This window comes from Osmia bicornis, chromosome 10, assembly GCF_907164935.1.
Source record: "Osmia bicornis bicornis chromosome 10, iOsmBic2.1, whole genome shotgun sequence".
Classification (NCBI taxonomy): domain Eukaryota; kingdom Metazoa; phylum Arthropoda; class Insecta; order Hymenoptera; family Megachilidae; genus Osmia; species Osmia bicornis.
This window is the reverse complement of record NC_060225.1, coordinates 6,801,729-6,829,427: the sequence shown is the minus strand read 5'-3', so window position 1 is coordinate 6,829,427 and position 27,699 is coordinate 6,801,729. Positions and strand designations below refer to the sequence as shown.

At 34.2% G+C, this 27,699-nt stretch overlaps 1 protein-coding gene across 6 annotated transcripts in view; it reads left to right on the top strand.

Moving 5' to 3' along the window:
• LOC114871266 (furin-like protease 1) overlaps window positions 1-27,699 on the top strand; it is a 177,503-nt gene that overhangs the window by 18,335 nt on the left and 131,469 nt on the right. For 3 of the 6 annotated variants that reach the window (XM_029176947.2, XM_029176951.2, XM_029176948.2), the window contains exon 2: window positions 130-1,514. In XM_029176947.2, coding sequence (XP_029032780.1) covers window positions 1,356-1,514 — 159 coding nt within the window. In that variant the 5' untranslated portion in view covers window positions 130-1,355. Of the gene's footprint in view, window positions 1-129; window positions 1,515-27,699 lie in introns of those variants that run through there. The other 3 variants (XM_029176950.2, XM_046287635.1, XM_046287634.1) reach the window with 3 other exon arrangements.

Below are 27,699 nucleotides of genomic sequence, written 5' to 3'. Positions count from 1 at the left end.
CTCGCGTAAGTTCAAAGCACCCATCGCCTCTCCATCCAGATCCGAGAAACTGCATCGATTAATCAACCTCCCTTCATCCTCATAGTTGCCCAAAAATATCTGATTCTGAATTCTCGGAACGGTTTTCAGATCGCGGCTGGCTGGCGGAGGATGAGCTAGAAAGCGAGGAAAAGAGGGAAGCACGAGGAGGCCGCGTCATCGACGAATTTTCCTAAGTATGCAGCAAACGAGGAGGATGCACTGGTCGATGACGTGAATCGACCGAGTTTTCGGTCGATAACTGGTGCCGCTGGCTGAATGGCTAGCCAGGCATTTCGCTCTGTTCGTTGGAGGACTGTATTTCGGAAGACCATCGAGTAACCGCGTTCCCTCCGCTTCTTATCCAAATGTTGTTCGTCTACGGTTGAAGATACTAGTATCAATCGCTATCACGGACTTTGTATCCGCTCTGACTCGATCATCGTTCCACGTTGATCACCGGTAATCCGAAGTTACTCGGATAGAGGAGAAACGACTGTTCGAAGTGTACAGTTGTTTGTCGAAGGTCGTCGTTGTCGAACGGAAGAGCCGGAGTGGGTCAGTTTCGAAGGTCCGAGGGGTGATTGACCGTTCCAGCCACTGTCAGAGGTGAGGGATCCTCTCGACGGATGAAGGCAACGACGACCAAAGAGCAGGAACGTTGCTGCTTCTGCGAGCGTCGCCCTTGATCCATAGGCCAGCCACGTGTATCGCACACGTTCGGTATCGCGAGGATCGCGACGATTTCCCCACCAACCACGGCCACATGACTTGACGATCGCCCCACCTACCGCTGCTCGTCGTTTCAGCGAAGGCGGCGGCGACAGTGGCAGAAACGTCACCGAGGGAACGACCAGCACAACGACGACGACGACGACGACCAGCGACGACACCGACGACGACGAGGACGACGAGGACACGGCACGTGGATGTGCACGAAAGAAGAAGCTAATCGGTTGGCTGAGTGGAGGTTACTTAACTAGTGACACGAGTCCCTGGTGGTTCAGTCGACGACGGTCGGTCACCAGGTGCGAGACACTCTTTGCCTCTCTGTGTCTCTCGCTCTTCTTTCTTTTTTTTCTTTTTTCTTTCTTTATTTCTTTATCAACTTCCTTATCCTCTACCTCGTCGGTCCGTTTATCACTCTACGTTTAAAGGTCGTACGGTGCGATATTCAGAGTTGTGGGTCGTGTTGATCGTGGTGGGTGTGCCGGTGCCGTTGTTTGTTGTCGTTGTTCTTGTTATCATCCTCCATTTAGGCGGTGTGGCTAGTGAGTACACAGTGTCGAGCGTGAAACTGGAGCCGCTGGTGGTTACAGCTGAGAGGCAGAGCTATCATGTGCCCGCAGAGGATTTTTGGACTGGCCATCGTCGCACTGGTGACTCTGGCTGGACGAGTGGCAGCCTATACCAATCAGTGGGCAGCGCACATTGAAGGAGGACCGGAAGTGGCCCGGCAGGTCGCTCAGGAGCATGGATTTCAGTATCTCGATAAGGTAAGTGATACTTTGCTTATCTTTATTCGTGCCAACAAGTTTCTTATGGTTATTTAACCCTTTGCTGGCAGACTATTCAGACAGCTACAATTTTCAATTACTCAATTAATTTTGTTTTTGTTGAACAGAAACTGTTAATTATGACAGTTTTATTTATACAAATGCAATGTAGACGTTTTCTAAAAATATTTTTTTCTAAAAAAATTACTGATACTTTCACATAATGCACTGTTCAAAATAATTATAGAATCAAGTCTTAATTAGAATAGTATAAAGCATCGAATACCCACTAAATATAACTAGAATATAAAATGAACTTTTTACCTTTCAGTGTTGAGTCATGCTCGTAACAATATTTTGAATTTAATTATGATAAGCCTGAATAGTATTTTTACGTCTAATTACAATTTAAAGGGTCTAATTATAGGATAAATATTCTAATGCAATTGACATCGTCGAGACAATATATTCTTTTATAAAATATTCTGTTTTCTTTTTCACACATTTTGCATACTTTGCACATTCTAAATAATTTATTTCCGTTTCTTATACATATAATTTACGTGTTTTTTTGCATTTTCTAATGTACTATAAGTGGATAAATATCAGCAGTCAATAAACCTTCTTCTTTTTAAACAAATTTACACGAAGTCGTTGGAGTACCAGATCTTTTAATTATCTTGAACGCGAGACAACAGCTCAAGAATTTAGTATCTGGTCTGAATCCATTATACCATTTCACGCATGTTTAACGCGTTAAATACCACGAGGGTCAGCGGTGACCAGCCGTATTCATAAATTTAACCCTTGCAAACCGACATGGACACGCAAATTTTCATATATCATATTAGTTTTATATAACAAAATTATGTCAAAATTTATTATTAGAAATTCAAGTATCGAAGTCAAATCCTAACTCAAAATTTTAAGTAGTTTGAAAGTTATGATAAGTCAATTGGTTTTGTGTAACATCGGGTCAGAAAGGTTTATATAAAGAAAATTCAAAACTTATATTAGTTTCATAAGGTAATAAGTAGAAGATTGAAAGTCGAATATGAAACTATCGTGTTCTGAATAATTATAATTAACCTGTTAAATTATTCTCCTCTCGTGCACGATGAATTCATAAATTAAACGGCGGGGCGTTCGCTTGGGCGACGTTAATTTTTGATAAAAGGTGATTCACTAAAAAGTATGTCACTGGTAAGGTATATTTAGATGTTTCCTGAACGTTGCGTACAAAATAAAGCAACGTAGCTGTGCGATTACGTAAAACAAGGAAGTAAGCAAACGGGGATTCTTTGCTGCTTTAGTCACACATCGTGTATCAATATTAGCTTCTTATCGGGAACAGCGAGACATGTGTAATTCCATTCAAATATACGGTTTGATTTTTAATTGACAATCGTTCAGGGATTTCCGATTAATTCTGCATCAGTACCACATTTTAATACTGGGACAACCAACGGTAAATATGAAATTTATTTTTAAATTGAAAATAAATTGGAAAAATAAATTAAAAAAATGATGGAAAATAAAATTAATTAGAATTTAACAAAAGAATTTTAGGTTTTCAAATATAATGAAGGTCAACGTAATTTTATAGCGAAGCTTTTGAAAGTCAACATTTTTATTTTTGTCTACAACTTTAAGTTTACTTTAAGTTCTGTAATACATTGTTTAGATAGCTTTACTCAAGTTAACAGCAAAGGGTTAATAATAATTTCTATACTTTAAATTGAAAAATTTGAAATTTATTTTATTAAATCATTTATTAAATTTATTTTAATGAGCTTGGTTGTCCTAGTATTAGCACCGAATTTTTTATTTGAATTATGAGATCCAGTTTAGTAACGCGATCTTTTTTAGCCTAGCACATGCTAAACTCTTCCTTTTTTAATTGTTATAAATAGGAGCAGGGATATGATCGATAAATGAAAGCAATCACGTTTTAGTTTATTGGTTGTAGCAGATTATACGGAATCCTCAGAGGCTACAGAAGGAAATTTAATAAGAGCTCATTAATATTAATTATTTCATTATGAATGTAAAGAGGTACACTTTTAATTCCTTTTTCCATGGATAATTAATTCTCTATGAAAAGTAGACCGATCTTGTCTTTTTTTAAAGAGGAATGCAATTACATATAATAAATTAAAAAGTATTAAATACATTACTCAATCAGTAGATTACATTGTACTAAGTTTAATTAATACTTAGAAATTAATCTTTATCCTCTTATCAGAGATAAAAGGTATATCTTTGTACAAGGTTAATGAAACGTTACAGAGGGATTTAAAAAGCTTATTATTAGAAAGGAGAATTCATGGAATATAGTTTTCTGTTTCTAGCCTAACTCATTTCTGCTCTTTTAATATTCTTCATCATCTTTTTTTTGAAATATCTGACCCTAATGACTGCTGGTGGAAACATAATAAAAAGGTGATTAAGATTATTTTATCTCTGTAAAAATATCTACAATCCATTTATTAAGAGCAGATAAATAATATAATTGAAGTTTCATGTAATTAATATTTAATGACTGGAAAATTTTTACATTTTCATTTAAATTTTATTTGCAAAGTTTGGATGATACTTAGTTTGATTAATTTTGTTCCAAATAATGTTTCACTGCAAAAACGAAATAATTTATAATCGTACAAAATTAAAAAATTGTCATTTGTTGTTCTCTATACTGATTTTCACAGGAGTCTTTAATAAATTTAAAAAAAAAATATTCCCAAGAGTCCTCCATAACTCGAAAAGGAAAAAAAAACAGTGAAAACATAAAGTTTATTATTGTTTTATATCCCGTTGTGGTTTTACAATTCGTAGACATTTTTTAGTTACAAACGAGTAAATTATTTATGAATTTGTTATGTAGGGATCGAATTTATGTTCGGAATTTTTTCACCATAAAAATTGCTGCATTTGCGGGTAAAAGCAAAAGTAGAGTTTGATTTGTTTCCATTTGTCGCAATATCGTTCATTTCTGCCGTGCAAGCAAATACGCGTTGCGTTCGATCCATCCATCTTCGTTCCACATTTTCGTAGTCTTATAGTCTTGTTCATTTTTTTTCTACGTACATAGCTTACGACATGAATCGAGTCATATTCCGTGTAATGATAGATTCCTCAGAGTGCTATATCATCCTCGATATCACGAGTGGCAAATCTTTTCGTGGTCCCGCGATCAAAGTGAGGAGTTGACGTGCAATATTGCCTGGTTGGTACCGTATGACGAGAGTTTTCCTCGGTTTTTCAAAGAGGAACTGTCGTTTTCTTTTCTTTTTTCTTTTTTGACCCACATAATTCTAGGACTTTTCGTTCTCATGTAATTAACGAATGTGAAGTTTCCTTTGAATTTATTTGAAATTCATGTTCTGTACATTCATTTTGTTCTAAATTACTTTTTTGCATTCCCTGCATCTATGTGTTTTTCGAAAGTAGATAAATTCATTTTTCTAAATTTTATTTAACAAGCTTTTAATTTTCTTCTCCTGATATTTAGATCATTTATAGATAGATTCTTTGATTTAATTCTGGATTAATTTTTTTATCGAGATGTGAAAAATTTGAATATAAAATTATGCCAAAATTTAATTCTTAAAATGTAGTGATATTTTGACCCAAAATTATCAGTATAATAAAATAATAAAATCTGAAAAAATCCATGACATTACTAAACATGCTTTTTCATGCTTGACTTTGAAATATCAAACTACATATTATAAATTTCATGCTACATGTCATAAAATAAATCCAAGTGAATGCAAAAATAAATGTAAATTCAGTGTACAAACAGTGGAGCTGGTTTTGTATAATATATAAATCCATATTGTTCAAACAATCTTCAGACAAAATATTTGGGTAAACTGACTTAGGAAAATCTCGTAACGTCTAGTCTGCTCATTGTCTGTTTTACTTGTGAGTGTAAAAAGTTTCTCTGTTTTTAACAAAAGGATTCAGGTGAATCAACAAGAAGTAAAGAAAATTTACCAGACATAAATATTGTTCGTTACTAATGTAAAAATTCGAGGATATACAGGATTATAGAAATGTACCTTAAGCTTCCATACAAAATTACTGTTTACCAGTAATATCTGTTTTGCGTAAAATTTCTCGAGACTAAAATGTTTGTATTCGCGGCAGTTAATAACAAAGTTCTCTTCGAAACGAGAACGTGGTAGAATGATTGGCCGCGCTTTTAATAAACATCCTGCGCTATTTCCGGGCAATTTTTATCTCTGTGTTGGCAACTCGAAAAAGTAGGTTGCTTTTTAACTACTTTCACGGTTTATTGCCGAGCTGATGAGGGAAGTTGAACCGATCAAAGTTAAAATAAATAATATTAATTTGCACCGTGCTCGATCTTATTTACTTTTCGCTATTTTCGTCGTTCGTTGATTCGGTAAACGAACATTTTCAGTCAATCACACGATCCAACGTCGAAGACGGAAATTAACCTTCGAACGAACCTCCTTTCTGCCTAAACAATTTTCATCCCTATCTTCGCTTTCCACCTCGCTTCTCGTTCGATCGTGAAAAGCTGAATATACCAGTCACGATCCAGTGAAATGAAACAGAACCTCGCCAGTTATTTCAATTCTTGCCCGATAATGTTTTCTGCGACATTCACTTTTGATTGATGCCCAAGGAACAATGTATCCAAAGAAACTTTCCAAAGATTTTAAAAATAACGGTGTTCAGAAAGAGCCTAGAAAGTTGAAATTAATATTCATTTAAAATTTCTAAATTGCAAATGTTAAATTTCTTTGAATATTTCTAAAAATGTAGAGTAGCTTTTAGAATTTTTAAAATTTCTCTGTCTTTTCATTAGTAATTTCTCAACACTCTTCAACTCCTCCTGACAAGTACAATTCTCTCGCTTTTGTTAGGCGTAAAATGTTCACGTGTAAAAGATTGTGCGTAGAGGATAGGAAAAAAGGAAAATGTGTATACAGTTTTGGAAAATGCACTCAAAAGGATTGGACGTCACTGGTAGCACGGTTAACCGGACTGGATGCTGGCGAAGATACGCGGATACGCTTTTAGGGCACGCTTTCAAGCGACAACGTTTCGTTTTCCGTGCACTTTATGCAGGCCGGACTGCAGGCAGGGGGAATCCAGTCGCAAGCGAGACGTTTCATTCAGTTTTTCCCTTGGTTATCTCGTTTGAAATTAGATAAAAGGCGCCTGCATGCGCTAACTGGGCTGGGAATTACATAACAACGCCGAGTGAATTGTACGAATGCGCTTGATATGCAACTCTAATATGCAGTAGACGTAACGATTTCATGAAACTATCACGTTCGGCTGAAATTTCATTAAAACCAAAGAAATTTTTTTTTTTTTTTTCAAATTTTGGATACACAGTTGATTATAAAAATATTTGAACTCCAGTGTTGTGTGCTGTATCTGAAGTTTGAAATAAAAGTGCAATAAACAGAGAAAGTGCATTATACTAAAAACTGCATCACAGTTGCATTACAGTTGCACCATGTTGCATTATAGTTTGGAGCACAGAGTTAAAGTTATCTAGATTTTCTTGAAATATAATTTCCTTTTTTTATTTACTTATTTATTGTTACATTCATTAGATGTCATTAACACTTGCAAATTATATTACATTGCCATTAAATATCGCATGCACCTATGTACATAGATCATTTAAATGCATTTTTCATTTATCCAGATAAACTTTGGACGACATTAGTATTGCATTAATATTGTGGGATCAAAATAAAATTGCAATTTGAAAGTTAATAAATTGCATCATTAATAATAATTGGTGTTTTAATACGCTTTACCGCGGAGAATATAGACCTGGTGGTGTCAGTATATTTTTAAAGCCAATTGTAATTAATACTTCAGAGATGACAGTTTTCTTTTTATTATACGTATATTTTAAGCGTCATCGCTTGCAACGTCAATTTAGTTAGATCCTCGTTGCTGGATATTGCTGCAAATTTAATTTCATCGTTGCTTCTCGTATTAACTTTGATACAGCCTGGTACGCTGCATGATGATGGAGTATATTTACATATTTTTGCTAACACACGAACGTGTTTATCATGTGTGAACGCGTTTATCTAGCCTCCATACACTCTATTTTCTGGAACAATTTACGTCAACGGCGGATGGTTGGCCTCAAATTTTGTGTTTTAAAAATGAGATTGGATATTACGGTTCTTTTGTTGAAAATAAATTGTTGTTAATTGTGTAGATATAGGAGCTATTGTAGTGTTGCAATTCATAGAATCATTCATTATATCTAGCCTTTTGGGTGGAGAAATTTTTGAAAGAATTAGAAAAAAATTATATAAAATTTTATAAATTGTACTTTCCTGGGTTAAAATCATCGTCTTACCAAATTTAATTCATTAGTATTTCCTCGTATTGCAGAATTTCATTCCACTTTTTTTTTTTCATTTTTCTGTCTACATTTCTATTTCATAAAATCTCAAATTTTCATTTGATTTTGTTAGAACTACCCATGGCAAACTATGTTGCTCTTGGAATAAATTATCAAATTTCGTTATTCAAGTTAGCAAAGTTAGCGTATCACATGGGAATTTAGTGTATGCTTAGGTTAGCAAAAGAAAAACTGCACAACGACCCTGTGTGATAACAGAGATTCCTTAGAACGCGTTTCCGCGCGATCATCGTTTCCTTTATTGCTGCAACATTTACGAGATAGGAGCTCGCAGACGTTTCGTTGCATCTTCTTTTCCTTTCCCTGATACACCGTCATTTATTCTTCTACAATTTGCCAAGAAGGTGCAAATTTGTTTCCCTGGAATACGCATCTGTTTCACAGTTTTCTTTTATACATACTCTTCGTTGTGCAATCGTCTGCTGTTTTAACATAATAGGCTTCCTCGATTACACAAAATGAACCAATCTATTGTAATACTCGAAGAATAATGTTGGGATGTAATATGACATCCAATTGTTATTGAAATAAGATATTATGTGTACGTATTTTAAGTACTGTAAGTGGAGAAATAATTTCAGTAAGTTACATAATTGAGTAACCATGTAATTGGTACTTGCAATGAAGGTTAATTAATGTGCATACACTATCTGTTCAGGTAAATATTTTTGCATTCATGCGGTTTTCATAATAATCGGCTAACATAAAATATTGAATGATATTTTAAAAATATAATTTGACTTTCTACTCAATATAGTAAAGTCTGAAAAATCGATAGAAAATTAATTAGAAAAAATTAACAGAACAATTTGATTGATAAATTTTCTTTTAGAATTTTTTCTAAAAGAATATCAAAGATTTTAATATCTTTCCCATAAGAAAATTATCTAACACCAACTGATAACTCAAATATTAGATACCTTCGAATGTAATCATTTCGAAAACGTTTAGTGTTTGAACAGCTCATGTACAATTAACTAAACAATGTACAGGTGATGTACGTGATAGACGATAAGATACACGTGTAAATCGAGCATTATTCGTGAGTTGATCAGTTGGCAACTTAATGGAGCAGACCACGATTTATTGGGACAGAAAGTTTGCACAAGTTCGATGGTTTACGATTAACCAAGAATATCGTACTAGCATGTAAATCAAGTGAATGATGAATATACATAAATTTTCATCTTTATTTTGAAAAGGATTAACCCTCGTCTCTCATAATTTTAAATTTCTTTTCATTCTTATTTTTGAAACCTTCTGTAGGTATTATTATTTTAATATATTTTAAATATATAATTTTAGTCAATTTATCGTTTTTGAATCAGAACTGACCCAATTATCGAGGGTTAACTCTTAAACAAAACGGAAACACCTCGGCAGCAGTAAACTTTTCAGTCAGATTTTGCGTTGTTGTTCCACTCGGACCGATGTTTCTCTTTCCATTTCAAACTTGCTACAGTTGTTTATTGTTAACAGAGTCGCTGTTGAACGGTCTTTGTTTACTCTACTGTCGCGATTTCGAATAATCTTACCGGATTCAGCTGTTTTCACCGACGCGACGGTGGAGATTAAGATAGTACAAGCTTCGGTTTTGTCTTGTTAATCCGAGGATAACTTTTCTGCAAGGTTATTCGAGTTTTCCTTATTTGTTTTCTGCTTTATAAATATAATTTTGTTGGTGTTTTTTATTTGTCCGATTGAATACCAATCAGAAAATTTCAAGTTACATCAGCATTCAATGGAAATATTTAAAATTTTATAAATTTTTTTTATATTTTCCACTCAATCTTGATAATTAATATTTTTTTAAATTATAATTTTAGTAAGATAGTTAAAAAATCTTTATTTTACGAATTATTGAACTCGAAGTCTTTGAATTTGTAGGCCATTCATGTGTCATTGCAAAAATCTATAAATCTATTTTATTTATATCCATGATAGTATTTCAGTTCCAAAAAGATTTACACGGTCACTTGTGTCATTAATGATAGAAATTCTTCAATACACCTAACACGTGTCCTGAGAGCTCATATTTTTTTTTCTTCTTAAGAATCCTCCTGTATACCTTAGAAACTTGGACCCAGAGAGTCTCTTAAATTTTTGTTAGGAAGAAATACGAGGTACCAGCGGACATAAATTATTGTAGTAGCTCAAAGACCGAGGGAAGACTATAAACTTCCAAAGGATCGGACTTTTCGTATTAAAATGCACTTGCTGTAAGAAGAACGGTTAATCTGTTCCACAGATTTCTGCGTTTACTTAATCTTCTTTATAAAGAAACTTATCTAAATTATAGTTCATAAGAAGTGACTGTAATTTAAAAGTTATAACAAAAAATTATTTTATATTCAATTGCGTGTAGATGCAATGTTTCTAAATTTTAATCACTCGAATTGAATATAATTTTCGATGCAAATTAAATTTTTTCTAAGTTAATTATTGCAATTCAGCGTATAATAATTTTTGCACCACAGAGTTAAATCAAACTCAACAATTTTTCCACTTACTATTATCTTCTGTTTCCGTCTTGTTAACTAAAGAAAAAAATTGCAAGTATTCTTCTGTCTCGAAGTTGATTGATAATTTGCATCTCGTTGAAAAAATGATAACAAGCAGTCGACGGGTCTCCTCGTTCGTCAAATTTCAGTTTAAGTCGACTTTGAATTGTTTCAAGTTCTTGGACGCATTTGCTAGAACATCGTTCGTCTATTATAAAGTAACGTTAAAAATCCTTGCAGAAGGAGACGATTTGTTGAAACACTCGAAAGTTTTCTCTCTCACCGTGGAAACTTGTCTCTCGATTCTTCGCAAAGTTTCGCGGAAAAGGATTATTTTCCCAACAATAAGTTGGAGGTCGTTTTGAATCTCTTTCAGACACGGTCACGGAAACGGAAAATCAAATTAAAGGTGTTACTTTCACCAAGGAGAATAATTTCTGAAATGAAATTCCCTGGTAATTAAATCGTTTCGTCGTGATTGGAGCTTGTAATTGTTGAATCAATTGTAATAAGTGCTTCCTCGAACAGCATAGCCGGAGAGATATTAACCGAGTTAATTATAGATTTTCTGGTAGAAAGAATAGATGACTTGATTGAAATGGAATTTTAATAAGAGCACTTCTTGCAGTTCGGTTATTGAATTCTGGTAATTATATCGGAGAAAAACTTTTCATTGTGTAAAGAAAATTTTTTAAATTAAAGGTGTATGCTTTCTGGAAGAACATATAACGTGACAATTATTTCTTTATAATTTCTGTAAATTTTATTAAACAGAAAAGTTTAACCCAGACAAGTATGCAAATTAGAAGTTCTTATATTTAATAGATTTTCAAATTTTTCTCTTTGAATTAAATTATTATAAGAAAACTGAGGGTGTCAATATTTCTACAATAACGAGAAAGGTATTCTTTTTTAACGTAAAATTTCTTCGTATTTCTTTCGCAATTTCCATTTTGTGTATTGCTTTAGCGTTTCACGTAATTTCCATATAATCGCTTTAAAGCGATTGGGCGAAAGCCAATTGCACTAAATACCGTTAATTCTGAAACAGTGTTAAGCTTTCGGGATTCATATAACCCGGATTAAAATTCACTTGAATATCAGTGCAACGATAAACAAGTTTTTAATATCATTTCTCCTTTATCTGTTGCCATTTGTCATCCTTTTATGGATTTCTTTGAAAGCGAAGAATAGCAAAAAAGTTTGCCGATTGGTTTGTCGAAGTGAATACGCTTTTCGGTGTTTCTTCGGGATCGATTTTCGATCTGCAAGAAGGAGAAAAGTGGCTCTCGAGCAAGTCGTTTTGTCTCGAATCGTTTTACCTGAATTTCTCGTCGTTCGTTTGCTGTTCATCCGTGATGGCAAGCCGCGTTCTTGCTCGAACTAAAGAAGTTTCACGGGAATAGATCCTTCCGTGTAAGCCTGGATTTCCAGGCCCCGAGTCCTTTGAAACGATTTCATGAAACCCAACATTTCACTGGATTATCGTCACGCCAGATTATACATTCGGTGCACCTTCAAAATCTTTGCCTCCCTGGATCTTTTACGTGTCTCGAATCTCTGATATTTGCGTGTCGAACGTTTTCAATGCTGCGAGATTCGTGACGGACAGGTGCGAGATTATGAATTCTCATAACAATTTTTGTTTTTAAGTCTGTTAGTCCAATATTTATTTTATTAACAATTTGAAGCTCCAAGTATTAGTAAATTAAAAAAATTTCTTGGATTTTAGAAATAAAAGTGAAATTAAAATTAACCCCCGGATGGCGGGCCACGGAGAGAGCCCCAATTTTAATTGAATTTTTATTAATCCTCAAAATTTCATTTTTTTCCTTCATTTAATTTTCTATTTTTCATTCATTTTCATATTTACAATCACTGCATCGCATACAGTACCTATTCAGATATGAAACAAAGATTAGCCGAACAGAAAATATTGTTTCACAGTAAACATGCACGGAATGTTAGTCGTTCTCGTTCGCTTTCGTCGTTCCATTTATCGTTCTCTTTCCTTTTTTAGAGCATTTTTTTTTTTTTTTTTTTTTTTTTTCATCGATCGATTCTCGATAGTTTGCATCACGATACACGTTGATACAGCGTGTCGTGTAATGGCAAGCGGAAAAGGTGGTACCGGTTGGAGATATATGTAGAAAATGTAAAAAAACGCGTTTTCATAGAACGCCACGTAGCCGTACGAACGAATGATTCGAGAGCCCTTAAAAATGCATTGCGTTTCTGAATGATCCTGGCTGGCAGTAGAAAGCGTTGCACAAAAGAGCATCTCGCGGCCTGATATTTGTAAGTCGCCTTCACCCTTGCCACTTTAGAGGTAAAAGGGTGACTATGCCACATTAAGAGAACACTCAGGCAAGGCTAAACGCACCCTTTGTCTTTCCTGGGTCCTTATAGCTTCTCGAGATCAAACGATCGAGGGTGAGGGTGGTGAAAATTTCCAGCCGTGAAAGGAGATGATTTTTTTTTCTCCTTTTCGTTCGTGATGAAAGAGCACAACACGAATGTTACTTTCCTCGCCGAAATCGGGAGGATAGCGTTTGAAACCTCGCAAGTTTTTCAATAAAACTTTTACCAATGTTGTTCCCAATGAAATATTATATAGTACACGTATAATTAGGGGTAGTTTAAGTCATCGTTTAGCCATTTTTTAATTTGCTTAAAAGATATAAATTTTTGAATTTTGCAGTCTTTTCTATTTCGCTGAAAGTGAGTTGTATATATTTATGAATTTTTTTCTCGGAAATTATTTGTCGAATTGACTCCAGTCTTTTTTTATTTCAATCTACAAAGATTAATTTATTCCAATAATATTTTTGTTATTTAAAAAATTGAAGTTGTACCTTTGCGAAAGGCAAATTCCAAAGAAATTCAATTTATATTACAAAAGGTTAACTGACCTCGAAACCAATGAACTGTACGGGAAGTTGAAAGCGTCCGTTGAATTTCTGCAGTCGTGGAAAGACTGTGAAATTTATCTGCCATTATCCAAGGGTTTTTCTTATTTTCCCTGGAAACAAGAGATCACGTAGTCTCGCTGAAACATCTGTGTCTATTCTTAAATAATTCGTTCGAGGCACGTGGTAAAATGTCATCGAATAAACTCTGCTTTCTCGAGTTTGCCGACGTTTTTCCACGGTCAAATAAATCGCGATAGAAATACCTGGCCGCAGGTAGCTAGGGCTAGGTATTCTTATTTCAGGAGTGGTGCACTACCTCCAAATACACCTACGTACCTGGCGCGCTCGTTTCAATGCCTATTCACTATTTAATGTAAGGCGTTCCGATGCAACTTTCAAGATTTCCCGTTCCACTAGTCGTTTTCTTGCCTTCTGCTTCCTCGAAGATTCTTTCTTCCTTCTCGTAACCATTTTCGCGATTGGCACGTTCGCCGTTTCTTGAAACGAATGAAGACTTTGCGAATGCATTTATTAAGTTGGATTTAACATTATGTGGAATTTTCTTTGTGTGATTCGCATTTATTGACGAAATTCTTCAAAATACTTGGTCATTGACCCATTACATATTTCCCAGAGGCATAGAATAAATATTATTATTTTCTTTCATACAGAAATAAATACATTTAATAAATTAAATTGAATTATTGATCACTAATGATCATAGTTTTGGTGCTTTTTGAGTGGGACGTTCAAATATAATACAAAACTAAATGTTAACACATCGAATTAATGTTATCTGTAATTGATAAGTCTTAAGGTTGGGTACAATCAATCAGCGATAAAGAGTTAAGACAATTCTCCTCAAATTCGTCTCCTTTATCTTATCTTTAAATAGAAATCTCTTTGAAGATCGAACTAATTGGATATTTGTTCAATGTAGAAGGTACTTATATTTTTATCTTATCTAATTGAAGTACTTGCCAAATATGTTTACTTAAGAAAGAAAGAAAAAAAATTCAAAGTTTTCCTTAAATCACAGCAATAAAAAAAATATGTTTTATTGAACTGACAATCAGTGATTTTGCAATTTGTAGATTACTGTTAATCTTGTTTTTCTTCTCGAACTGCGCAATTAGTCTTCAGTTGATTATTGGCGCAAATTAGATTTATGGTTTTTGAAATTCACGCATGACAAACATTGGAGTTTCCTATTAAATTTCAGAACCGTTCTAGGTAGATTTTCAGACACTTTGTAAATTAGCGAGCTCCTAAACCCGTTACATCTAGTAGAACTTATATACAGTCAAAGGATTTGGGATTAGTTTCTGTTCAAGTAACTTCGTTAATTTGTTGATATAACTCTTGGAGAACCACGATGTACACATGCACTTGTTAATAGCCATAAAATTTTAAAAATAGTATGTTAAAATTGTACAAATATCCACAGTAAAAAAAAAAGATAACTGAATATGTATTATCAAGTATTAAGTAACACAAATTTTAAAATAAGAAATACCTGGTAATTTTAGTATAAAAATGTAGCAAATATTAAAAATGTTTGCTAGATATTTCAAATATTAAATATATCAAATATTAAATCCAACAAACATTACAAACAGTCTAATAAAATCTAATGAATTCATCAAAGAAAAATAATTCATCAGTTTACAAGCATCTATTCTGTCGAGAGAAACCGTTCGAAATAAAAAGACGAATCGTTATCCTTAACAAGGTCCGTCCACCTTTCATTAACGAAGATCGAAGAACATTCGCAGTCGGTTACCCTCTTCAGCATCGTCACCGAAGAAAATGAAATCCCTTCGGAGAAATATTTCCCCCTCCTTACAATTCGTCCCTGTTGCGAAGTGTCAATGGCCAACCATTCACCCTACAGGGCACACAGCAGCAGCCCTTGTCGTTTCACCCCAGCTCGACATTGAAATGCGACAGAACGTTAAGGGCAGGTTTGTCTAGGATCAGGGGATCGAGGAGAGTCGCGAGGGGTTGAAGAGCAGAGCAATCGTAGGCTAAAGGGAGGTTGTGAAGAGGCGGAGAAGTGGAGCGCGATAAACAGAAAAGAGAAATGGGGGGTAAAAGAGGGGAAATAATTGAGGGAAGATAGCGTCGCGGATAAGCAGGGAAGACGTATCGAAAAAGAAGAATCCTCTTTTTTATCCGAAGAGAGGAAAGAATCATTGAGACTATTGAAGGATAGATGAGAAAGGAACAAGCTCGAAGCTCGATTGGAATTTTCTACTTGTTTCTTAACCCACGTTACACCCTTCTAAGTGACCCTTTGTACCTTTCCTTTGGTTATTTCTTTGTTGCAACTGTTCGATTCAACTGCAGGCATTCGATTAGGTGTTTCATTGTGGCGTTCAAAAATTGGCCTGTTATTCGTTTTACAGTCGCATGATCAAGGGATTGAAATTGTTTGAATGATCGCTGTCTTTTATTAGTCTCTTGGATCGCTCTATTTTGTATTTCTTTTTCTTATCGTCTCATCTTTTTTTTCTGTAAGCCTATCAGTGCTGCTGTACTTATTCTATCGTTTGTGGTGGTAATGTAAATTAGGTTTAATTCGTTGAGTTAACCGGCCGAATGATCGTTCCGGGAAGGAATTATCGCGATTCAACATTGGAACACGTTCGTGACGCGTATTCGTGTCGCTCGCGTGATCTGCAATTGCGAAGGTACCTACTTGCACATGCAAGCCTGCATGTCTCCGTCATCTCAATTATTACTTCACTCGGCTGGCTCAATGTCAAGCACACCGTTCTAGCGTGATTCCGAGCCAGGGAACAGACCGCATTAATTGTTACTACGCCCAGGTAAGGATCGTCTTGAGGCTGACAAAATGTTAATTAACAATGAGCTCGAACGGTGTGGTTGATGAAAGCGTAATGAGGGCGAGGGGGAGGGTAGGGAATTCGTGGTATCGCTGTATCTGCCAACAGCCCGCAGACCATTTGCACTCCCATGGGTAATTTGCATCCTGTTGCAACTTTGAAACTTTCACATTTCTCTGACATCTGGTCGAACAAATTACCAAGTTGAATCGTGTATAATCGGGCTGAAACGAGATATCTGGAAGAGATGCATTTGCATGAACAAGAAAGGATTGGAGATATGGGCTGAATTGATTTTCGATTTGTTACATGATTTTATTACTGGGAAATATGTGATATTAAATTTATCAAATTTTAAAAATATCGAGTGCTAAATATATTGAATATTAAAAGTGTTTATTATTTTAACTCTTGAACGATCGAGCTTGGGTCAATCGTAAATTAAAATTGTGCCTCTCCCCATGGTCCGCTCTCCAAAAATTAAATATGGAGTGTATTCAATATTTAGATTATTAAATATAAGAAATATAAAAAATAAAAAATAGCGGGTGCAAAAGGGGTTAATTATTCATCGACCATTTCCGTGATCCCCGCATTCCTCAGCTGTACGTAGAAACAGACCGAGGGTGTTCTGATAGGATCTTGTTAAGCCAGTACATTCTCAGTACGTAACGATACGGAGTAACGTCTTGACACACGCGCACGTATACGTATATGTAGATGGTACACGCGCAAACAATCGTGCAAGGCAGAAACGAAGCCAGGGAGGAGAGTCAATGCACCGAGTAGCTGGGATCAATGAGGCTGATTACTCAGCTCGATTCTCTCGTAGACGCGAGGCAGACTAAAGCAAAAGCTTGTTGGCTGCTTATTTTCCGGGGGAACGTCGCCGGGGGAATTAAATCGGAACGAATTGAAAACGCTTCAATTACGGGCCAGGGACGTGTATGTTTTCAAGTGCAAGGCTCTCGGTGCTGGTTCGAGAGGTGCGACGATAGAAAGATTTCTCTGGATTTATACCCGCGTTAATAAGTTCTGCAACAGCTTAATATTTTAAAATAAAAATACTGCCATACTGGCAATGATATATTTCAAATTAATTGAGCAGGAATATTTGAAAATAATTTATGTATTTAATATTCCATATTTCCATACTGTCTACTATTAAATATAGCAAGTAAATATTGTAAGTTGTTAATTAGGTATGCAATGCAAAGGAGAAAAACAGAAAAAAGAGGTTGAATTGTTTTTATTCTCCTGAATTTTCTTCTTCTCCATTCTGCCAAGTATTTCCTCCAATTCCCATAAAATCGATGGGGTGCAATTAGTCGGGCTACGCTACGGACCAAACCGAGCGCAAACAAAAGTTCTGTCGCGATTTAGATCTCCTCTTTTTTTTTTCCTCCTCTGTTTTATTTGTCCAGTATTCTCATTTGTTCAGAGAAAAACTTTCTCCAACAACATCGCGCAGAATACATTCTTTGATTAAAATCGAGATCTTTCCTTTCGTTTCTTGTATTTTCATGACGATCCTGTCTGTCTAACTTTTGACATATTACTCGTTTACATTTACTGCCCGTTTATTTACCAGACGTTCATCCTATTTTGAGATTGGTTTAAAGAACGGGGGAAAAGCTCTTTAACGAGATGTACAAGGGAACCGTTATCGTGGCAAGAGAAATTATTTCATCTGTCGAGCAATTAAAGCAGTCGTGTTAAATAGACGAACAATTTTTATCTTCGATACAGTCGCTATCGTTTGCATAACTTCTGATGGTAGATGGTTCGTGATTTAAAAAATCGAATCGACGAAATGCAGGAAAATCTCGAGTTAACAGTTTCAATTATTCCCAGAATCGAAATATACATTTCATTTTTCTTCTTTCTAACTTCGATTCTTTTTATTCTCGCGAAACTTTATGCAATTATACGAATTTTTGAAAATGCATTCGAAAATGAAAATTTACCAAAATTTCAAATTTTTACTCTCCTTTCCCATATTATTCGTGATTCTCACCATTGTGCATCAGAAAATTTCAAGAATGACCAACGTTGAAAGAAACCCACACTCCAGTCACAGTTTCGTCCCCTTTTTCATCCATCTCACCGCTATTTTTTCCTTCACCCCTCGAAATTCTTTTCTGGTGTTCCCTCTGCGACAATCGTGTCGAAATATAAGGTGCCGCCTACATTTTCTCCACTGTCCTTTCGAGTGAAATTCTCTCTTTCACCGTCATCCTCGAAGCTTCTCTTTTTTTTTTTACACCACCGACCCCGTATAATTAATGGTGGCGCGATCCTCGTCGCCTTTCCATTTTCCAGTAATTGCATCCACTGAGAGAGAGATTCGTCTCTTTATTTCGTAGGGAAAGGACGCATAATGTCCGACCGTTATCGTACTATTCCCATGGGAACCTCCGGGAATTTTGTTTTTCGAAGCACGTTTTTTTCTTTTCCTACGGTTTGATGAATGCGCAGGGGGATGGAAAAATGTGAGAATTTCTTTCCTGTATCATTTTTCGTTTTGCGTGAAATATTTATTCTCGTGTTTGCTGTCTCTGTAATTATTTCAATTCATTTTATTATTTACGGAAAACACGAGTTAATTATGGCAGTCTATTTATTTGGTAATTTTGTTTGATATGGAATAAGCAAAATTGAAAGATTTTCGAGATTTCTTGATTATTGGAAAAATATTTGCCATTTTCAAACATTTTTTTTCAAGAACTAATTAATAATTATATTTCAATATACAATAGACAAATTATAATAAGAACTTATCCACAGGATACACAGAATATTTTGTTATAGAATTTTCATATTTTCACTCTGTTTAAGAAAAGAATCCTGAAGTTATGAATATAATTTTTTTTGTATTTAACATGTTTGCAAATTTTGTCAATTTCTCTGTGAATATTAATTCATACAATTATAACGTAAAATTCAGTATATTCTGTGTTAATTTTCCCTTAAAATGCACAGAAAAAGCTCCGTGTATTGTTGCATAAATGCTGCTTTTCTATTATATTTCATTTTCCATGTTTTCTGCTTTACTTTAAGACACACATGGGTCCAGCGATTTTCAACGTGGCTTCGGTATTATCGGAATCCCCTTCAAGTTACCAGCCTGCAAAATCCTCTTGGCGAATATTTTGCCAGGTTATCCGACACCTGTTCCGACTTATCGATATAAATCCGCCGCTAGACTGCTTCTTCTGCTTTTATTTTTATCAGGATTTTTCGTTCACATTTCAGGGAACGATTCTTTTCTATCCGCAAACACGAACCTAATAGGTATGAAGACTAATTCGGTGCTTTCCGAATTATTATTTTGGATTTCAATATTTTCCGACCCCCTTTAATCTTGATAAATGACGCAGGAATTATTTTAATAATTTAACTTGCTGTCACTTCGTAAAAATAAATCTGCAATTAGAATAGAATCTGAATTAATGAGAATGAAATTAACGTTAGTTTATAAAAAATTTGATTGATTAATGAGATGCAATTTGTTCAGCTTGTAATTAATCCTTTCGTCGCAGTGGTAGAAAATTAAATTAATAAATCAATGTTTCTCCTTGTTAAATGCATTCATTACCTATATGTTAATCAGCACGAGAACATCACTAATTAGTTTCCATCAAGGAATATTCATTTCGTTTAAATGTTTTTAAACACAGTGTTGATTGATTGATTAAAATAAATGGTTGCTAGAGTATCTATTTTTTTTATTTAAAAAAGGATGTGTTTTTTATGGTTATGCATAATAAAGGAAACCTTGAGAGTCATCAGTCTTTCGTGAAAATACCTTCTCCTCTTCTTAACTATCCCAAAATTGCAACGCAGCATACTATCATTAATCATTTTGTATGTTTCGGTGGTGGTTAATTTGCTGAATTTATTTCAATAATATTATTGCACTTTTGTTACTAAAGTTTCGTTGCAGTTTTGTAAGGAAATTAAGAAGGACTTATACATTCCATTTTTTGTATTCTGCAATTTCGTAATTAATAAAATTTGTGCATTTACGCCAATGGTGTGTTTTCATTATCACTAAATATTTCTGCGAATTGCAAATTGAAATTACTTGCGAAAGAGGAAACGTTGAAACGTATTAATCATTAACAATTGGTTCCGTCTGTTTTCCTCTGTCCATGAAATGACAGGTTTCATTCTGGTACTTATGCATTTGCACAATAACTGATACTCTGTTGTATTTCTCTTTTTGCCTTTTAAACTGAAAATTGTAATATTTAACACACATTTTCTGAATTTCTCATATCCTTTGTTTTGTTTGAAATATTTGAAAATATCATGCTTATTTTTACCTCTAATTTTGATATTACCTTTAAGCCATTGCACAATAATTTTATTAATTAAATACAGTTTCCAGTTTGTATTAATCTAAAAAACTTTTATTAGTTAGGTTGTTTTATATCATGGAAGTAGTTCGATTTCAGTTTCTTTCTCGTCTTTCCGCTTTCTGCATAGAAAATTTGGGAATCAATCTCAGTAGATGTAACGTGTTCCATAATTTTGCATAATTCATCTTACATTCTGTACGCTCGCAAAATTATATTCAGAATACTAGTTTCATTTCCTTCCAGGAAATCCGTGGAAATTCTGGAAAACAATTTTGGGGTTAAGGAAACACGTATCAGTGGCGATAGTTGCGTCCTTTAAATTTAAAATACCATCTTTGAAAACGTTTAAAACGCCCAATGGGATATTTTAAGAATCTTTAAATTCAGAATTTTTGCGTGAGTTAAGGGTGCGTGTACAGGTGATTACTAGCCTGATAATTATCGGAAGTCGTCGATTTCTTTATCACGGTTGCTTGAAGAAACGAAACACCATGCGATCGGAACGGTAGTACTAAAACGAGCACACAAACACTAAATTACATAGATATAGGTTTTCTCAAATCATATAGCGAAACAAATTATCCTGGTACGTTCATTGTAACGACTTTTTAAAAACAGAAATTACTCCTCGTACTCGGTGTTTCATGTGAGCATCTCATTTAAGTATTTAAGTACATGTTCCTGAAACCGATTTGTAACATTCTTTTTCTTAGAAATCATTAGCTAGATTCAATAGAAATCAATTATTAATTAATATCCTGATTGCCAGGATAAAAATATTTATTTTATATCGAATCTAATGTTCACAGTTATTAGATACTTCAAATTATTAGTGCAATTTAAATAATTTTCAAAATTTTTTTTAATTTTATTCTTAATATGCAAAGAACGTAGATATTCATTTATTTATTTTATTGAATAAGTGAACATTTCCTGTTGTTTATGTTTGATGTAAAAATATGTACTTTAATTCAATTGACACACTTCAGTACAAGTTAAAGAAATTATTAAAATTGAAGGTTTTCAGAAACAATCAGAACAAATACATTCAGACTGATAGACACGCATGGAATCTAGGACTACATGTTCCATTTCAGTTTGAATTGCAGCTTCATCTTTGCCAACTTCTTCTTTTCGAAAAACGTAGAATCGAAACTCGAGATGCTTTTTGAAGTACGAGTTTTGTTTGACTTCCATCCCTACAAATGAAATTTTTGCATTTTTCTGTAACAAAAAAAACTTTTATTGAACGATCTATGGTTTAATAAAAGTAAACGTTGTTAATCACTTTTATTTGAAATTGTAGATATTTTGTAATTGAATTTAAAAGAAAAATATTATACAACGGAGGGTTGATTTCAAGCAACTATTTATCTTTCTTTCTTTCCTTCATTTTTATAAAATTGTAAGGGATCTAATGATACATTTTTTAAAAAGAACTGCAGCAAATTCTGAATTACATTGTGTGCATGAAGTAAAACAAATCTAGCCGCGAAAATAAACATCACTGTTCAGGTTTTCGAGCTGGCAAAAAATGCAAAAGAAATACGAATACAAAGTGACTTTAATTCGCGCGTACCACGATTCCACAGTATATTTTCCTCTTCGGTTCAGAATATTCTACGGTTTCTTTTTATTGTTTGATTCTTCAAAAGTAGTATTTTCCCTTTGTTTTTATCTCACGATTTTCATCCACAATTACTCCACTTTGACAGATCTTCCTGGTAATGAACAAATTCTTTAGATTGTAGCGAAGTTTCTGCGCGAAACATTGCATTCCATTCTATAAAAAGGTAACAAAGATTAATAAATAACTCTTCTTGCCTGATAATCGTTTTTCATTTCTCTTTAATTGAAATACAGATGATCGAAGCAAATAGACAATTTTAATCATCAACGAAGCATAGGAAAAATATTTGCATATGGTATATTTACTATAACAATGTTTGAATTCGTTAGTTTCAGCAACAGAATTCCTGTCGAACGTTCAAATTTCAGCCGAATTGAAATTTGCAATACAGGCGGTAGCTGCAGGGAAATTAAAATCTTTTACAAAGCTGGATGAAGGCTGCATTATCATATTCTGATTACATTTTATTCACTGCTCGTGGCTGGTGTCGACTTATTATTACGATGAATTTCACTGATATCAAATTTTGTTGAAGTTCGTACACCTATAGGATGTACTCAACCATAACATGAAATAATTAGAAATTTTGAAAGTTGTTTTCTGGTTCAAATAAATTAAGCTACGTTCCCACATTTTAATTCATATTAATTTCTATTGTTCTCTGATGCTGGTATGATGCTAATATAGTGTGTTATTAACATGCAAATGTGATGAAAATTGTATGGAACAGGAAGTAATTGAAATGAATTGAAAATTTGATGCTCATTATGGGCCATTAAATTTTGTATTAGTTTAAAATATTTCAGAAAATTTGATATACGAAAAAAATTATTTCAATTTCGAGTCCACTTACTCAGCTAAATTTTAAAAAATTATTTCTTTAAATACAACCATTCAGCAGCATTAAAAATGCCTTAATTTTAATACTAATATTTTTAACATTTCCGAGATAAAAATTCTGTGGTCAGTAGTTGAAAGCTTTCCATATTTAAAATGAGATAATGATCATTTGAGTGCACATGGTAAATGAAATAATTTCTTGAATTTTTTCGAAGACACCATTGTCAGGGGTAGTTAGCTTTTTATTTTAAGTCTCTGGATGAAAGAACAATTCTTAATTCGTGCAAGGTGGCTGAAATGTTCATTCGTTCAGAAGAGAAATAATGGGTAGGTGGGTTCTGTGGTTGACGTCGAGTAGCCAATTCACCGAGATAACTTTAATGGAATTTTATGTCTTTTGTTGGTCGGTGAGGTTTTTTAAGGTCGACCACCTGCCAACAGACTTTTCAACTAAATAAAAGTGTCTTCTGCAGAAACAGGCAAGTGTTCCTTTCAGTTGATTCCTGAAATCATCTCATAATTAAAATATAAAATTAAAATGAGTCCAATATATTGCTACGAATGTGAGTCCAATAGTGTCTCCTTTAACCGAACACTTTTCCATTTTATTCACAAGTGAAATAGTTGAAAAATTTCTTATTTAACACGTATTTCCTTTGAAGGATTCTTGGTTCATGAATTTTAAGACACGTCCTTCCTTTGAACTATTTTATTTCGATGAATCGTACAAGGAGCATTTTCATGAATTTTAAGGAAAGTTCATTTTCCAATTTTCTTCTGTTCGTTTCTGAAGGAGGTTGATAATTTTCTGGTAATAAGGTTTTCATTACAATGCATGGCAGCATTTCCGTTTGACTACGAAAAGGATTATCAATATATTCGGAAGGGAAATTCTACTTTCACTATGGAAGCCACTTGGGGTCTTTTGTAATTATCCTGTTGAAGATTCTTTAGTCTCTAAGAATTTGCAGTAATATCTTCATCTACAGGTATTAATTCCATTTTCCTTAAAATCGTCTGCCATTAAATATTCTCTAAATTAATTATTGGAAGACGTCTGTAGTATGAATTAAAATTTATTTTATTCATAATTATCACTTTTTATTAGCTATTTGAAGGCTAATAGGATCAGTTTCTAATTACTAAACCTAATTAACTATGAAAAAAATAAACTTTCCGGCTTAATGAGTAGCATTGTTGACTGTTAATTGGAGAGGCCTGGTTCAAATTCCAGTCACCAAGGTTTCACGTTTCTCACCCCAGTAAATTAATTATAAAATAATTAGTTTATTAATAGTAGGAGTTTCGAAGCTACAAACTAAGATATTTATTACAAAGTTTATTTTTATTTAATTTAAGATTATAATATTTAAAGCTTCGCAATTAAATTTTCATAAATATCATATTTTAAATTATTATTTAATCAACGATTCGAAAGTAGGTACCCATTCTTCACCGTGGATTCTTTATTACATTTCACGACAATTCTATTATCGGAGGATATCAAAGTGAAGCCGAAACGTATCGATGTTCGAAGAACGATAACCGGAGTGAAATCTGTAAAGACGAATCGCGAATTGCAGCGTTCGAAAAGTTCGTCGAATCGAGGCTCTTTTCGAAGAAAATATTATTTGGATCGCTGTATCTGACGTGACGCTGCCGATTCCATGGGATAACGTTAATGGAATTCCATTCCTTTCGTCGTACAGTGGCAAGTTCTCGAATCGCAGAGTCGCGTTGGAGAACTTGGAGAAATCTGTAAGCATTTATTGATCATCGGTTACGCCTTCGAATGGCGATTTTTCTCCGGGGAAATTGAACGGGACTGGTCAGTGTCCTCTTGCGTTCAGGATATTTTCTCAAAACTTCCACTTGATTTCCCGGAAGTTTCGACCACTCGATCATCCTTCGTTCGCTTTTCGATGACTTTTCAAACGTCGCGACTGCACGGAATGATAAGGAGACTTAATTAAACTGAACGAAAAGTCTCCAACGACTTCTTCTCGAATCTGGAATCGATTGGTCGTTTTCTGATAAAGTAATGAATTGTTGAAGATTTCTCTTCGTGATGCTGATTGGAGAAGAGTAAGATTATATTATATATATGTAGGTTGAAGAAGGATGAGACGAGGATCAAGGAAAATGAGGGGGATTAATTACATTTTTCTAACATTTCAATTTTATTACTTCATTGAAAACATTGCAAAATATTTTATTCACTTGTAGACTTGTAAATTTTCATATTTACCAGTAGAATATTTTGCAAAATCAAAAATTAACAGAAACTAAACTAACATGTGCTTATAAGTTCCTTCATTAGAGTCGCGAGACGCGCGAACAACCTGTTGATTTTACAAAAGAATTATCGTACATACGATTCAACAGTGTTTCATTTTCTCGGTGATATCTCCACGTCACACGTGTATTATATTCCTTATGTCCAACGATAATTTGCTGAGAAATACGTTTTGTTTCGTTTTGGTAGACAGCCAGAGCGCCTCGTGTGGCATGTAAATTAGTAGTAATACAATTAATATGACGTCGAGTATTGAGTTAATTGCTTCGCGGAAGTTTAATCGCGTTCGTTTGCCAAAACGTCTGAACACCACGAAAGAAACATGTATTTTCGCAGGAACGTGTTTGATTTTACTCCGCGAAATCACACCTCGATTCGCAGCATTAGCTTCGTGTTAATTGAGCAACTTCTCGTTCAGCTGCAAATTAGATGTTTGTGTAGTATGGTGTACAAGTTGCTGTCCCGATCAGCTTTAAACCGTAGGTTATATACTGTTTTATCATTAGCTTCTTATTCGAAGGAATAGAATTGTTAATAAACCGTTATGAACAAACAGTAAAATTACATAGACTTTGTGCAGAAAATTGAAAAATATTTTAAGAAATAATTATTTCTCGTGCTCGCAAGAGTCATTATTTTTCATTTTATTAATCAACTAATTTAATTTGATTCTTATAAACGTGTAACAATTTTGCAGAAAATGTCGTTTGAATGTAGAAAGGAATGGAATTGGTGGAGGTTTTCTGTTGTCCGTGTGTTTTCGAGCGGACGACAATTTAGCAGGAAAACAATGCACCACCCTTGTGTCGGTGTAATTATATTTTTCGAGCGTTCTCTGCACCCTGGTTTTCGGCGTTTAAAACATAGCTCATGCTTGTCTCTGTCGGGCAAATATAAACATAATTAGAAAGGCTGCGAAATTTCGTGGTGTTTGAGAGCGTTGCTTCACGCTTGGAAATATTTCCCCTGAATTAGGCGTTGTTCCACCACGATTCGAGCGTGTAAATTTTTTTCGACAACATTTTTTAATGATAATAAAGAAAAGGGATATATCGTTCAGTTATTATTTTTATAATAATAATAATAAATTAAAATAATAACTCTTCATAAACAGATGACTCGATTGAAAGGTTAATTATGAGATGTAATTCATGCACGAGCTCTAATCACAAGTAAAATCTAATCGAACACGTGTCACAAAGATTTCTCTCCCACGTGCACGTGACTAAACGAGTAGAACGATTGTATGTTGAAATTTGAATTACATAATGCATGAGTAAGAGCGTTGATTTTCTCGTTGGCAAGTTGGTCCGGTTCTGAGTCACTCTATCGCTATTCTCATTCGAGTTTCACGGTTCAAAAATTGATTTTTATACGAATCGAACCGGCCTCGGTTTCTGCATATCGAACGAACGATGCCATGGCAGAAGGATGCTAATTTCATCGACTTCTCTGCTTAGGAGAATCGTCGATCTCATCGCCCACTCAATTCTACGATATATCGAGAGTCTCGAGCAAATGGAATTCCTGAGAGAATAAATTTCCGTCCACAGGGAATAATTGAATGCTTCGAAACCAGTTACTTACACTAGAAATGAAATATAATCCAATTATAAAAGAATAATAGGATACGTTATGTGAAATAACATTTTTGTACATTGGTGCATCAGAAAAGTGCAGTTACACTTCTTGTTTAATGAAAGAAAATTCTAAGAAAATTAAACGTAAATAGTGTGGAATTCAGTTGATGCACTTTTGGTGCATCAGAAAGGTGCAATTGCACTTTTTCCTTTTCTATGAAATGAATGTACTAAGGCACTTATACCTCAAAATTATCACTCTAATTAGAGTTATATATGTATATTACTAATGATTCAAAGAAGAAAATTGGAAGCTTAAATTAAAAAAATAAAATGGTTGTATTTTGTATTTGCAATTACAGTGATTTCAGTATCGTACAGTACGTGTCCGTTTTCACAGTGGCATTTAATGTGTTAAGAGAAATATTGCGATTAAGTTTATGGCTGTTAATGTTATATTAAACGGGATAGCAAGTGTTTAATGGATATAGAGGACGCATGAAGCATAATGGCGTTGGTAACATCGATTTTACGGATAATAGAATGAACGTTCGTGCATAGAGTGTCGCACGATAATGTAACATCAGCTATAGTGAAATAATATTTTTAATAGGACAATCATGGTAGCCCGCGAATTTTTCAAATTTCCATCATTTTATAATGAAGCTCCGTTCAATAATATATTGAATCGTCACTTGAATTGTCGCATTTTAAGAAATTCCTTTTAAATTAGTTTACGAATAAAACACCGAACAACAGATAAACAGATCCTTTAAA